This window comes from Paramacrobiotus metropolitanus, unplaced genomic scaffold, assembly GCF_019649055.1.
Source record: "Paramacrobiotus metropolitanus isolate TYO unplaced genomic scaffold, Prichtersi_v1.0 Parri_scaffold0000071, whole genome shotgun sequence".
Taxonomy (NCBI): Eukaryota; Metazoa; Tardigrada; class Eutardigrada; order Parachela; family Macrobiotidae; genus Paramacrobiotus; species Paramacrobiotus metropolitanus.
The window spans coordinates 552,394-566,842 of record NW_026570291.1 but is presented as its reverse complement, the minus strand read 5'-3'; the positions used below and the strand labels follow the sequence as shown (position 1 = coordinate 566,842).

Here is a 14,449-nt window from a genome sequence, read left to right as displayed (position 1 = left end):
AAAAGTTTCTCGTGCTGCGGAACAACATAGGTCTGTCTTCGGTTTAGCTGTAGTACCCGACATGATCACTTTGCAAAGCTACTGCCGTTGCTGTGCAGCGTTACCATTTTCATGACGTTTAGCGGCTACTGTGGCACCACCGCATTCCCGGATTTTGATGATCAACAGCTTCACAGTTCACTGAATGTGACTCCGGCAACGCTAACAACACACACCCATCTGCAAATCCTCAGTCACTACGTCAAAGTCATGAGGTAACGAAGATCAGTCAGTAAATCAGCAAATTCTAACGGATTCAAAGATGGCATGGTGTGTTTTATTTTTAAAAACCGCAGTTTTTTTTAACGATGTCAATAACGAATAGCCAGTTTGGTTAGTATTCAGTTTTGTAGCGTCGAAGAGCTTAACGTGTTTGTTCGTATTTATAGTTCTAACATTCAGTTACTTACTGACCGAATCGCTCCACATGGTCCCGATACCTGCCCGGTTCCAGACGTAGCGTTGAAGGATAATCCAGTCTCGCCTAAACCCGATATGCCCGCAAAGACCTCCAATACTTGTGCGTTATCCTGGAAACCGAATCCTGATAGCCTCTGGTACAAGCTTCTGGGGATCGTTAATCCTATACATGGAACAGCACATATCAGTCATGGGCGTACTGATATGTGCTGTTGTAGTATTACTGATACCATGTATTTTATACGAGGAAAGCCTAGACTTCATGGAGTTTGTCGATGATAATTGGGAAATCATCGACAAAGTACACTACGTTGTAAAAACCTTTGCGGCATCCATGTTTGGCCTTTTCCTCGCAGTGAACATGGTTTCTAGTATATTACTTTTTTTTAATAATTAGAATCCTATTTCCGTTTCCATCTGACGATGCCTCTGTTTATTTATGTTAATAACAATCTTAGCGTGAAGGTTTTACTAAAGCTGATGCTTTTCCAAGCATAACACTGATACAGCTTACGATATTCTGCTAACGCTTTTTTATGTCTCAGTGACGAATAACAGGCCCGCGCTCAAGCTCTGACTCAGACTCTGACCGCTCAAACTCGGACTACTCAAAGTCTGACTCTGACTGTCCAAACTCTGACTCTGACTGAATAACCTAAGAATAACTTAAGAAATCTAAGAAACCTAAGAAAACTAAGAAACCTATTAAGAAACCTTCAGAATCAGAGTCAGACTTTGAGCGGTCAGAGTCAGACTTTGAGTAGTCAGAGTCAGAGTTGGAGTCTGGGCCCGAATAACACTTTAAGAAATCAGAAATTACCGTGATTTATACGCTGTATGATTTGCTAGTGTAAGCTCTACGGTGCTACACAATGCGGCATTCGTCCTTGAGGCAGCGGAAAATGAACCGACATCGACCGCCATTTTATTGTTCTGAAATGTTTCTTTTGCTCGATGTATGAACAAATTTTTACTATTGCATTCTGGAAATTGATTAAGCATAATTTATCGAAAATAAGGATGCCACAATTAGAAAACTCGGAAAAGCTGTATAGTACAGTTACTTATTTGATAATCGAGTTGCCGAAAGCCGGTAAAACAGCCTTCGAGGCAATAATCGTGTTATGTATCTGTAAGTTATGTTGCACACTAAAGATCACCAGAATCGAAATTTCAGTCTTGAAGGTCATGGTTAATATTTCAGACGCACTCACTTTGCTCCATTATTTTGCTATACCAGCAGCGCCTCTTGTAAAGCGAACATGTATCACGCACGTTAGAGCATGCATTATTCACCTGCCGGAAATTGTACGAGTTCATGAAAAATGTTTGATTTGCTAATTTTATTGTCCTTCCATCGTCAATCTCAGTTTTCAAAAGCAGTGCAAGCGATAATCGTAATTATGAGGCCATCAGCCCTACCGCTACTTATGCCTTATGATGGGAATTTTATCCCGAACCGGATCCCAGCTGTATGACATTGAGCTGACTGAATCTGGTTTTGGATGAAACTAAACCGGCACGCTGAATCGTGGATTGGCAGAGCAGATTCAATATTCGCACTGTATCCACAACTGCAGTAATGGGAATACGGTGCTTTTTCCTACGATACAAATATGCAGTAGCCTGCTCAAATACCTTGCGTGGCGGAAGTAGGTTTTTGCACCTGAGCACAAGTTTAATTAAGATGCTTCTGTCCTTGATACCCTTTCAGGAAATGTGTACGCATTTTGAATCATGCCGGTGAAATGGTGACGATCCAGAATGTGCCTGGATTTTCTTGCGTCGTAAGCTGTTAAAGACATTGCTCGGCGCCAGTTGTTAACGAAGGATCAATGCCTTTAAATTACGTGCGGTTGCTATTTTTCAAGAGATGTTCGCCGTATTAATAGCGACAACGAGTCTGATATTTCCGATACGGTGGTGCATTCCGGTGCATTATATACACAGTGGAGGAGCAACTTTGCCAATTGAGATCTACAAGGTATGGGACACAGTCGGTACACTGATTCGCGTTATCTCGTATCTATTCGCATGGTTTGGTGTAACCGTACATATAATTTGCTGTAACTGCAACGCGTTTACCTTTACCTGATACTGTACGTATACTTCGAATACTGCCTTATATGGGCTCCCCTTATATTACTCTCCCTTATCTGGGCTCCCGGCTAGTTAGCAATGCCCGTCAAATTATGTTTATCGGATTTATATCAGAACCTGCTATAAATCCGATAAACATAATTTGACGGGCCTTTTCTACTTCTTTCAACCGGATTTACCAGTGAGCGCACCAAAGAATTCCAAAATTTCACATCCATGAATTTTATTTATAAATATTATTTATATATATTTTTCATCAAGTTCAACCGGATTTGCCAATGAACAAACTGAAAAATGCCGAAATTTCATATCAAATTAATTTTTTTGATTATCAGATAAGTATTTTAAATAAATCAAAATTTTCAGTCAGTCATAACACTGATAACAGCTGCGAAAGTGTGAGTAATAACGTAACCGCCCATGTAGAGGGTTGCTCATATTGCCCGGGAGCCCAGATAAGGAAGAGTAATATAAGGGGAGCCCATATAAGGCAGTAACCGAAGTATGAAAAGTATTTGTATAAATATGAATAGTGAGGACACCAGTGGATATAAACTGAACTTCACAACTGTGATGTTTAATGTAAAGAAGAAGAACAGCACAGAAAGACATGATTTCAAAATCTGCTTCCACTTTCCAGAAAATCTTTTAGGAAAATAAATTCGAATAAGAAAGGAAATCATAATTTAACTCTCATCGGTTTTAGTTATCACTAAATACATTCCGATATATATATCTATTTTTACCAAGCCAGTACTTACCAAAATACACCGGTGCATTATGCAATAATAGATTCACTGAAAAAAGCTTAAAAAGCTTGACAGCTCTTTTTAATAATATACGTATAACAATATGAGATAAGATGCTGCGGTACAGGCCAGTTGTCACGTAATTCACGCAAGCCTGCTGCAAGTACAGTACTAGTACTCGTAATTATCGTTTGTGCAGATTTGTGTGCAGCTAGCAACTCAGCATTAAGGGGTGGATCAGATTTTCCTTTTGAGGTAATGCTCAGGCTGAGAATTCTATGGCAGATTCAAAACCCGCCTTCGATCGAGGTCACAATACTGTTGCACTTGATTAAAGGAAGATGGCAAGGCAGGGTTCTATAGGCAGAGTGCCCATGCATACGTGCGGCTTGTCGAAATCGATTGAACGGCCGCGATGCGATGCGTTTCTTTTCTTTGGGTCCCTACCGGCACTATTAGGCTGCCCGGCTTAGACAATCCTAATTATCCCGGATCTGTTGGAAGCTTATTCCGAACGTGACAATAAAATGGTTATCACTTTCCCGCACGCAACTGCGTATAATCCCAACTCTTCCACCTGCCTGCGTTCTTTAATTCGTTAACTTGAACATACGTAGTTAAGGGACTTTAAAATTGCGTTTTCTGGGTGATCATGAAGATTGCATCGGAAAAACGGAAGTGTGCTGTTTTGCTGATTGTGTTTGTATTTGTGCCCAAGCATTTTCTGAATGCCGAACTGCCATCGACATTAATTCATGCTGGAGGTTCGACGTTGCCCCTTGATGTTTATAAGGTCGGTTACAGTGTTTGTCACAACAGTGTTTGTTACCAGAAATACAAAAAAAAGTTTTCCTCAGCAAGACGCTTATTAACCGTATGGCGTCTATAATTTACAGTTGAGTGGTTAGAAGAGTTTGCGATGATTTCATCGGTGCTGAATTTAACGGTCAGAACATACAGGTTTTTTGATCGGCTTGGAGCTTTGTGATGTTCTAGTTATGGTTTGGCATAGTTTCTGTACCACGCGGCAACAATACAAGTGTGACCTCATTATACACTTGTTTTTTACGCTAAAACGCATTTTACGCAATTTACGCTAAAATGAATCATCACTGACTCCTTTGCGCGCCGTACATAAATAAGTGGTCTGCTTCGTTAGCAGGTTTGGAAACCTGTTTATCAAGCCTACCGTTCAAAGTTTGTGCGAGTAGAGTTTAGCTATCAGGGCGTCGGCAGCGGAGAAGGGATCGCCAAACTGAAAACCGGTGAATTCGACGTGGCAGGATCGGATGCGGAGCTGAATAATGCAACCTATGATGCATTTCCTGACTTCCAAATGTTTCCTACAATGGCCGCGTAAGATGCTTTTATCATAACGCACGTCAAAAGACGATTTCTGAAATTGAACCTATATATAGCTTAGCGGGAATCCATATTGAAATGTCCCGGGTATTTAAATATACCAATTTTTATCGTTCGGTATTCGATCCCTTACAGAGAAATAGCCTTTACAGAAACATTTTACGAAATCCAAACGTAGGTATTCGGTATAATGAAAACATTAAAAGTTATAATTATCATTTATTGTTTAAAATTATTATTATCAGGTGGAAGTCCACAATTTCCGCTAAACTGTGACCTGCTGGGGAATCGAAGCTTTGTACTGCTTTAAATAATCTTGATTCGGCATTTTTGTTCTAGATCGGTCTCGCTGGCGTACAATCTACCTGAGCTTTCTCCTAACTGCAGCAACGCTTCTCAAGAATTATCTGGATGCTTAAACCTTTCCCAAGAGGCACTCGTGGGTATATTCAACGGGACGATAATCTATTGGAACGATCCTTTGATTGTGATGTACAATGAAGCGTTGCGTGATGTTAACCGCACAATCACCGTGGTCGTACGTGCCGATGGCTCAGGAACAACGCAGATATTCTCAGGAGCGCTGGGACGCTTCAGCCCTATGTGGAAAACCACTTATTCAAGGTTTAGCGATGGTCCGTATCACCATTTCTCGATCATGCAGTTAATATAATTACTACGTGCGTAAATGCATTTTTGTTATTGTACGGTGTTAAAGCGAACTGCAAAAGGTTTCACAATATGCAAAGTATAGATTCGTGTCATTAATTATATTAATAAGTTTATAACCAATAGAAATATATGGAAGCCTTGTAATGCTGGCCTACAGTAATATTTTATAGCGCTTAACTGGAACATTGCAGGGTGTAAAAACGGACAACCGGTAAAATGGAACGCCAGTTTAACAATCCGATGCGGCAACGCCGGCCGAGGCGTAGCCGCTATTATCATGGAGAACAAGTACTCTATCGGGTATTTGGGAACATCTGATGCAAGAGATTCTAACCTAATGGAAGCCCGCCTACAAAATAAAGACGGCTACCTGATTTATCCGAACCTGAGAAACGTTCAATCCGCTCTGGATGCGTCACCCAGTTTTAGTGCGCGATTAACATCTGATCTGAACAATCTTCCAGGGGACTTGACCTATCCCATTGCCGGCTTCACATACTTTGTCATCCGTAAAACAACCATGCGTAACTGCACCGTCGCCATGGAACTGTACCGTATGCTGGATTATTTACTGAGTGACCCTTTAGCGCAAACTGTGGCCCGTGATCTCTTGAAAGTGCCGCTCAACGACAACGCCTTTAACCAGGTCAAGCAGCAAGCGCTCAACCAGATGATTTGTCAGGGTCAGAGCGTTAAAGAGATGACGGAGTACGCTATATCCGTAGAAAACGGTTCCCGTGACGCGTGGAAATTGCCCACCGCTATTGTCATCGTTCTTGTTATGGTGGTTGTCTTAATCGTCCTGTCAATGTTGGGTTATTCCAAGTATCAAAAACATAAGAGCGCCCTAACGAATTCATTCATCTTGTCCAATAATCAGATCGAGGCACAAATGAAGCCGGTAGGTTCTGTCACCAGCACCAAGACCAAACAGTCTGGCCCCAGTTCGACGATGATCGATTGGATGGCCACCGGATTTGAAGGAGAAATTATTCAGCAGATTATCGGAGATAATCTCCTTTTGACGCCATTATGCGCGCATTTGAATCCTGAGGAACTGACCTGGCAGGCCAAAATTGCGTTGGTCCGCTTTCGCGACGAGATCGCACAGGGGAATCTCGTGAAATTTATTGGAATTTGTGAAAGAAAGGAACGGTGGAACGTGGTCAGTATATGTCCTACAAAAGGTATTGAAATATGTACTATGTATATAGATATGTCAAATTTTTAAAATAAGTGATCGCAGTCACAAAGGTCAATTCATTGTTACCAATTTCGGAAACTGCGGACTAATTACAGTATACAGAGTTTGTACAATTTTTTTCATAGCAGTGAAACCACTTGACAAACTGCTAATTACTTTTCAGTAATTATGCAAATGGTGCACTTAACTGTATCTACCTTGTACTACCTTATATCTTGCCTCAAAATGTTAGAAATTTTATTTTAGACATGCCACTATTAATAGCGATTGAAAACCTAGCTCCCAGAAACAAAAACATACGTAAGTAAACTGCAATTGTAAAATACTAGCAAATGTTGGATTCTTTACAGGTAGACTCACCGACATTCTGCGCACAACAAAGTTCAACCTGGACAACATCTTTCGCAACTCGATCATTAACGACATCGCGAAAGGCATGGCTCACCTGCATCAGAAAAACATTATCCACGGTCAGCTAACAACAAGCTGCTGCTATATTGATGCCCGGTGGAACGTCGTCATTGGCGACTGGGAACAACTATCTCTGCATAAAGCCCAAAAAATTGAATTCTACGCATTTGAGCGGGTGCACAGCGCGCTTCAAGACGAGCAGAATCAAGAGATCAGCCAGTATGACTACTACAAACTGCTCTTCTGGACCGCTCCGGAAGCCCTGGTGTGGATTGCCGGAGTTTACGCCGCCGGTGGCATGCAGAAATCCGCCGATGTCTACAGCTACGGTGTCGTCGTGTATGAGACGTTCGCCGGTTGTGAACCGTATGAATCCGTACTGAAAGCGCTCAGTGAGGATCTCTACAAATCCCCGCAAATGCTACTGAAGCAAATCAAATCGGAGCAACTGCGCCCGGCGTACTATAACGAACTGGCCATGAAGTTCGATGAAATCGGAGCGCTGATTTGGTCCACGTGGGATACCACTCCCCACAATCGACCGACGTTTTCCGAGATTTTAAAGCAGCTGAAAATGGCCAATCCGAAGCAGAAAAGCATCTTGGACACGATGATGGTGGCGGTAGAACGGTATGCATTTAATTTAGAGGAAAAAGTCATGGAGCGAACCCGAGATCTGGAGAAGACGACCAAGAGTCTAGAATCATTGCTGAACAATATGCTTCCGGCTGCTTTGGCTGCGAAGCTAGCCAGTGGCGAATTAGTGGAGCCTGAATACTTCGAGAGTGCCACGGTTTTCTTCTCAGATATTGTTGGCTTTACAACCTTTGCCTCTGCTCACACACCTTTTGAAGTTGTCAAACTTTTGAATGACCTTTACTCCGGTAAGAGTATTTAACGTCAATAAAAATTTACTCCGTATAATACTATAATAGTGTTTTGCAGCTTTCGATGCCGTCATAATACAAAGTTCCGACGTGTACAAAGTGGAAACAATTGGCGACGCTTATATGTGCGTCTCCGGAATTCCAAACCGTAACGGGAATAAACATTCAGCGGAAATTGCCAATCTGGCATTAAGCATTCTTAGCACAGTGGTAACTGTCAAGATTTCCGATGTACTTTCGGAGCCGCTCAAAGTTCGGATTGGAATCAACAGCGGACCTGTGATAGCGGGCATAGTGGGTCTGAAAATGCCTCGCTACTGCCTTTTTGGTGATACTGGTATGTGGTTAGAAATTCAGTCCAGATCATTTGTGTTATTGTTAACATCGTTTGTTTATTGATTTGCAGTCAATACCGCTTCCAGGATGGAAAGTTCATCTTTACCTTTACGAATTCAGTTATCCGAAGCCACGAAAGTTTTACTAGAAGAATTCAATATTTATCGGGTAGTTGAACGAGGATTACGTGACGTCAAGGTATACATAGCACTGAAAACAGATAACGCCGCGTACTGCGCGTGCTCGCAGGTATCTAAATAATTAACAATAATATCGCCATTTGCCATTGGTTTTACAGGGAAAGGGCGCCATGCTGACTTACTGGTTAATAAGCAGTGATGAGTTCAGTGGAGTGCTTCCTGATTACGACGCTACAGAGGACGAGCAGCTATTTTCTTTACTAGATATAGGTCAAGTAAAATGAGAATATAGCTTTATCTCCAGATTATGTTGTCTTTTTTTATTTTATCTATCTGTCAGCTGGTCAAACTAAGTAACTGGCCTAATTGTTGCGAGCCGCTTAGAGTGCGTCTGCAATAAATTAATTTAAAGCAGTTCCATGTTCTGCAGAAGTAACGACGTCTTAGCATCACTGTTAAAGTACTGAAACGGGAGGACTCACCACCTCAGTGGCTACATTTTGCATAACATTACGGAACACGTAGTGTAGCATCGGTTTGTGCTGGTGTTCTTTAATCAGACAGAAGTCTTGAAAGGTCTATTTCCACAATGTACTCACGTCCGCCAAATGAAAGAAAGGCAAGATTTGTAGATATAAAAGAGCCGCGTTATAAAATCTGAACAGGGAACATCTCTTTATATTACTGCGTTTATCTGGTAACGGTTAACTGCTGTTCTCAGCGATCAGTTTGAACAGTTACGGATTCAACCTTCGAATTATTTAACAAGCCCACACACAGAAACTGTACGCAAGGTAGGTAATTCAAACCTACTGTTAGGTACCGCTAATTGCAAAGCAAATTAATAGCTCGAAGGCTTCGCTGTCTCGTCAATTGCTGTCCTTTTGGCTAACAGAATGTTAACGTCTATGCCTAACAATAATAAAATGGCACCGGCTTTTTGAAAAACTACATCCAGTACTTTTCATTTTGTACCAGCAGATTAAAGGACCCAGTCCGACAAAGTGCACCGTCAAATGTACGCATAGGCTCAAATTAAGCTTGTTTATCCCAGGACCCAGTTCCCAGCATAGATTTCAACCAACCTACACGGGCATAGTTATCACTGAAGTTGCATCACGTCCAACATTGCAAAGCAAGCGAGAGACCGGATGTTCCTAGCTATTGTACAGATACTTGAATCTGTAACAAGGATACATTCAATTATGTATTGTTTGGTGTATTTTGCAGCCCCCAACAGACCCGACTTGTAGGATCAGCTGAGCCCCAATGGGTTGGGCTCAGTTGGCCCTGCAGTTCGGGACATTATTTCTAATGAACGGAAGAATTCACAACTTTTGCTGTTTATCTTGTATTCGAAAGTTTGACTCATTTCACAGTTTCTTGAATTCTGGCTCTGATGCTGGTCAGAAACAGATCGACCCGGCTGTCGAATAACTCCATTTATTGTGGAGTGATACGTATTGCGAAATACATTAAACAACTAACAAAGCCGGCCAAAAAACATGACATATCTGTACGATATCTTGTAAGGCAAAATCGGATATTAAGGAAATTCCTTTCGAGTTTCGACACAATCAAAAGTGCTGCGTAAGTCACGTTTGTTCGTATGCAGTTTTAATCTTTAAGCTGCTTTAATTCGTTCGTATTTATGATTTTGCTTTAAGCTGATTTCGTCACTGTCCGGCAGTGGAGAGGGATCATCTCTAGACTAAAAAACGCTGAATTCGATGTGGCTGGACGAATGAGGAGTTGTACAATGCATTGATGCAGCGGCCTGGACATTTCTCGCTGTTCCTTTTTGCTGATACTGATACTGTACGCAATCGCCAACCGCCAATTTGACCCATATCATTATTTATTTCGCCGCCAACATCATTACTGATTTACAGCCAGTACGGCTTCCGGGATAGACAGCTCATCGTTACCTTTGCGCATTCATTTGTCTTCAACAGTTTCAGTGGGTGAAATTTTTGGAATTTATTTGGTAGTTAGACGAGAATTACGTCACGTCAAGGTGAGTAGCAATAAACTGGCAATAATACTCCGACAGTCAGAGCCAGAAATCTTCCCGATTTACGCGAACATTTAATTTGTGCAAGGGATTGACTGTTTCGCCTTTTTTTATACCGGCATACATAGGCTGATTCAGGCGTACCTTATAAGTTTTCAAATCACAATTAAAATTCAAACATTTATGTGTAAATAACTCACTGTGTAACAAATGCAATAAAGAGGTGAGAATAGCCACAAGAGGTGTGCGAAGGGGATGGGTGTAGTCAAAAGGTGGTGTTGGAATTCATTCTTAATAGGAGTTGCGAATAGCTCAATGGTGGACAAGCACAGCCAGAGTTACACTGTTTGCAGTTTACACTGCTGTGGAATGCAAAGGTGAAGTGCTGAACGATCGTGTGGCCTTTCTTTTACAATTTCTGTTGTAAAACGCCATTTGAGAAACGCACTAACGCATTTCTCCGACTGTCACAGCATTACCAGACCAATTATCATTTGCCTCTTGCAAAGTTTTCGGTACGAGCACTGTAATTCCTTAAAGTTTAGACAATAAGATAGAAACTGCCACAAAGACCTCGCTAATTCAGTAAGAATAAGAACAGCTACGGATGTCGTGGCAGCGTAGAACGTTATGCGGTATTGTGCACTGAGCACATACTGTCAAAGCGGCTGAACAGCTATACTTCGAATTATCAATACTTCTGCAGTATAATCGACAAGATGATCGGCACATGTGCTAACAAGCCATCCCTGCATTCACATCAAATGAAATTCACGTAAGCATGCTGAACAAACCATTCTTGACTGCGCTCGTCTGCTCGTACCCAACATTGTATGTGTGCAGGAGGATGGCCAGTCAGTCCCCTCATCTGCATCTGCAAAGTTGTTTGACAGAAACCATCTTTTTCTGCCGGATCGGAGTAGTGTATGTTCACCTCGCCTTGACTCATTCCGGGCACTCCATCTTGACGTTTTATTATCAACTGCAGATAATGCTGTTTGGGAGCCAATAAAAAATAATTATTCATTTTCCAAATAAAATACAATTCTATGCCACTTTCGCTGCAACTAAATCGTGTGGAACACGGCATGGCAAATGACAGAAAGGCGGTAGATATATTCCGCATTGTATTGCGAAATACGTCGTGGGCGCGTAGCTTTGGTACGAACTGATATTCTTCAAGCACACAGAACCGCTCAGTTGCACCACTTCTACAAATTACCCCACATTCCACTTTCCCAGCACTGCTGATGCTAACGTTATGAATAAAGAAAAAACGCCCTGTTTTTGTCTGGCTGTAAGAGAATGAGCCACCATTAGGGTCAGATGACATATTCGGGTAAATCATGACGCTCTTATGCCTCCATAACATTCGGTCAAGTTCAGAATATACTCCAGTGTCGGCTGGATTATTTGGTCCACATGAAAACCTTGCCGTGGCACCAACAGCTGCTTTGATGATGTTTTCCTTAGGAATTTCCGTCTCATTCTGCGGTGAGGGATCACTGGGCAGAACAATTATACCGTCTTTCATTTTACTTTCCGCTTCCGCAACCGCTGCCGCAATTTTTTCAACTGCAGCCAACAGAGAATTGGGCCTGCCTATCCTTTACTTGACTGTGTTTAAATACAGAATGATAACACAAAATGTAATAAGCACATAGAATACAATCTACAGCAAGTAAGATTTTGTATAACGTTGATTCGTTATTAATGACCTCTTGATACCTTACTTGGAGATAGCCCGCGCGACACTTGACATCCGCCAACCATGTACAACTTTACGGTCAGATTGAAAAATATCAGCCACACGCTCCTGCACACCCAAGGTCCCAAATACCTGTCATAGCGCAATGCCACATAGCGGCTCGGTGGAATACAGATGCAGAGGTGCTCATTAAGTCTTAACTGAAAATGTGCACTGTTAATCCACATATTCATAACTTTTTGCAGCTGCGCAGGCCTGCTTACTGGCTAAAGAATTCTGAAGGGTCCAAAACGGTTATGCAACAGAAAAAACAGGTTTTCATAAGTGCAATTTGTGGGTGGAAATCAGCACACATTGCATTACATAACCTGCCGACTGCCGACAATCTAAAGGGCACTTTGCAGGAACTGATTTCTCAATTCTTCAAATAAGCGTAAACGTCTTATAACACAACAAAGTGCAATTTCAGGTATAGACACGTAAAGGGTAGCCATGGATACATGAGGACGGTCTCAAGCATCGTTCTGAACGATGGTAGTCGAGTATTCTTCGAATACTGCGGTACTCCTGGTAGTCCGTACTAAACAGCGCAGGGAGACATAATTTTGGTCCCTTATCGACAACGCATTCATCTGCCCTAGACGCACTGTCGTTTGGGCAGTTATTCAGGAGTGACAGTTGACAAATGAAAATGAATGCGCTGCCGACGCGATTGTATGCTACCTCGTGCATAGTAATTATCAACACAATTTGCCCCTCTTTCTGTACTTAGAGTGTGCACGCTACTGTGACGCTAGTAACGCTACTGATACAATAAAAAATAAACACAGACTACAGTAACATTTCACCTTCATAAAGCCTGTAATGGATGCAATCTTTTACGCAATGGCGTTGATAAAAGTCTGATGATTCGATGTTTGTTTGAATTCTGAAACCTTGGGCAATGTCTTTGCACTCTAGACAACTTGCTGCATTCTCAATCGGCCTTTCCATCTTCCGACGTTTAAAAAAAATCCTGATTGATATAATCCCACCAGTGGCAGGGTGTAAAAGGTGGCAGTGGCACCTGCCACTGGCAGTTGCCACCGGCAGTGGCATGTGGCATTTCGCCACTGGCAGGGGGTAAAACATGGCAATTTTCAAAAGTGCAGAAACAACTAGAAATTAGTCTGCCTTCGACAAAAGTAATCTATAAAACGGAATCGATTTCAATAAAGATCTTTCTACACCAACTAGTCTGCGGCTAATCTACGACCTGTACCGCGCTTGCCACCGCTATGAACGCTGCAAAGTAAATTCGTGTACCAGGAAAGTTTCTCTAAATTACTTTATTTCTTAAATGTTCGAAATTTTTTAAAATTCCAAAATTCAAAAATAGATAAATTTTCCTAATTTTTTATGGTTTCATATTTTTCAATATATTTTCTTATGTTTTCTTAAGTTTTTTGTGTTATTCGGTTTTCTGTACTTTATGCAACTCGCAACACTGAGTATGCATCCTAGCGGACTATACAGCATGTCTTTCGCCGGGGCCGGAAATACTGTACATGGGAAGTTGCGGTTTTCGAGGATATTGCGCTTTTCCGGCCTCTGATTTGCCTCGCAATATTTTTTCAACGACGTACTAGGTACTACTGATGAAAACAATCTGCAGTACGACAGAATACTGACCGGCAATTCACTTTTCTTCGATTTTGTCGCGCGACGTTTTGCAGAAACAGTTTTGTTGAAATTCAGCTTGCTTGTCGGTCTTAGAAAACCAGGTAAAAAATTAAGAAGCTCTAAGAAGCCATACCGAAAAAGTGTCACAAAGTCCAGAAAATCCAAAACCACAAAAAAATATGAAAACTAATTACAATACAAAGAATTTATGAAATTGTTGTGCTACATAAGTCTATTTTGCGGCGTTAGAGCGCTCATTGCGTTGGTAGAGGCGGTACAGGTCATAGGCTGGCAGCTGAGTGTCCTTAAATCTTATTGACCCGCGCACTAACTGCGACCGGAAGTTGGAAGTAAGAACGTTCTTGTACTGGTCCTGCAGGACTTCGAATTAGGATTCCTGGTTCGTGTTCCTGATTAGACTCTGTCGGTTGTTTACTGCAACAGCTGAGATAAAGGTTTGCTCTACCAATTGAGTCGTGGCAGGAAGTGGTTAACCTCGTACGCTAAACCGTCAAAGGAGTTTTTACACGCCAATTTCGTTTTACAATTCACTTATCTGGATGGCTGACTGATTTCTGATTATTTCTACATTTCTGAAAATTGCCATGTTTTACCTCTTGCCAGTCGCAAAATGGCACATGCCACTGCCGGTGGCAAATGCCAGTGGCAGGTGCCACTGCCACCTTTTACACCCTGCCCCCACCAGTTATAGAATAAGCTCGAATAATGGCAGTGACCTGCAGAA

The 14,449-nt window shown here is 41.8% G+C and overlaps 2 protein-coding genes across 2 annotated transcripts; one reads left to right on the top strand and one right to left on the bottom strand.

The window, feature by feature from the left end:
- The first annotated feature begins 3,968 nt into the window (after positions 1–3,968).
- On the top strand, positions 3,969–8,677 carry LOC129594784 (guanylate cyclase 2G-like). Its single transcript, XM_055491581.1, has 8 exons — positions 3,969–4,101; positions 4,471–4,664; positions 5,010–5,305; positions 5,534–6,529; positions 6,897–7,841; positions 7,903–8,181; positions 8,251–8,378; positions 8,479–8,677. Exons 2-8 carry the CDS (start codon positions 4,645–4,647, stop codon positions 8,602–8,604), a joined length of 2,790 nt encoding a protein of 929 aa, XP_055347556.1. The 5' UTR covers positions 3,969–4,101; positions 4,471–4,644; the 3' UTR covers positions 8,605–8,677.
- A 2,151-nt stretch (positions 8,678–10,828) lies between these two features.
- On the bottom strand, positions 10,829–12,475 carry LOC129594789 (uncharacterized). The gene is made up of 2 exons (XM_055491587.1): positions 12,068–12,475; positions 10,829–11,909 (listed from the first exon to the last, which is right to left on the bottom strand). Exons 1-2 carry the CDS (start codon positions 12,273–12,275, stop codon positions 11,095–11,097), a joined length of 1,023 nt encoding a protein of 340 aa, XP_055347562.1. The 5' UTR covers positions 12,276–12,475; the 3' UTR covers positions 10,829–11,094.
- Positions 12,476–14,449: the final 1,974 nt, after the last annotated feature.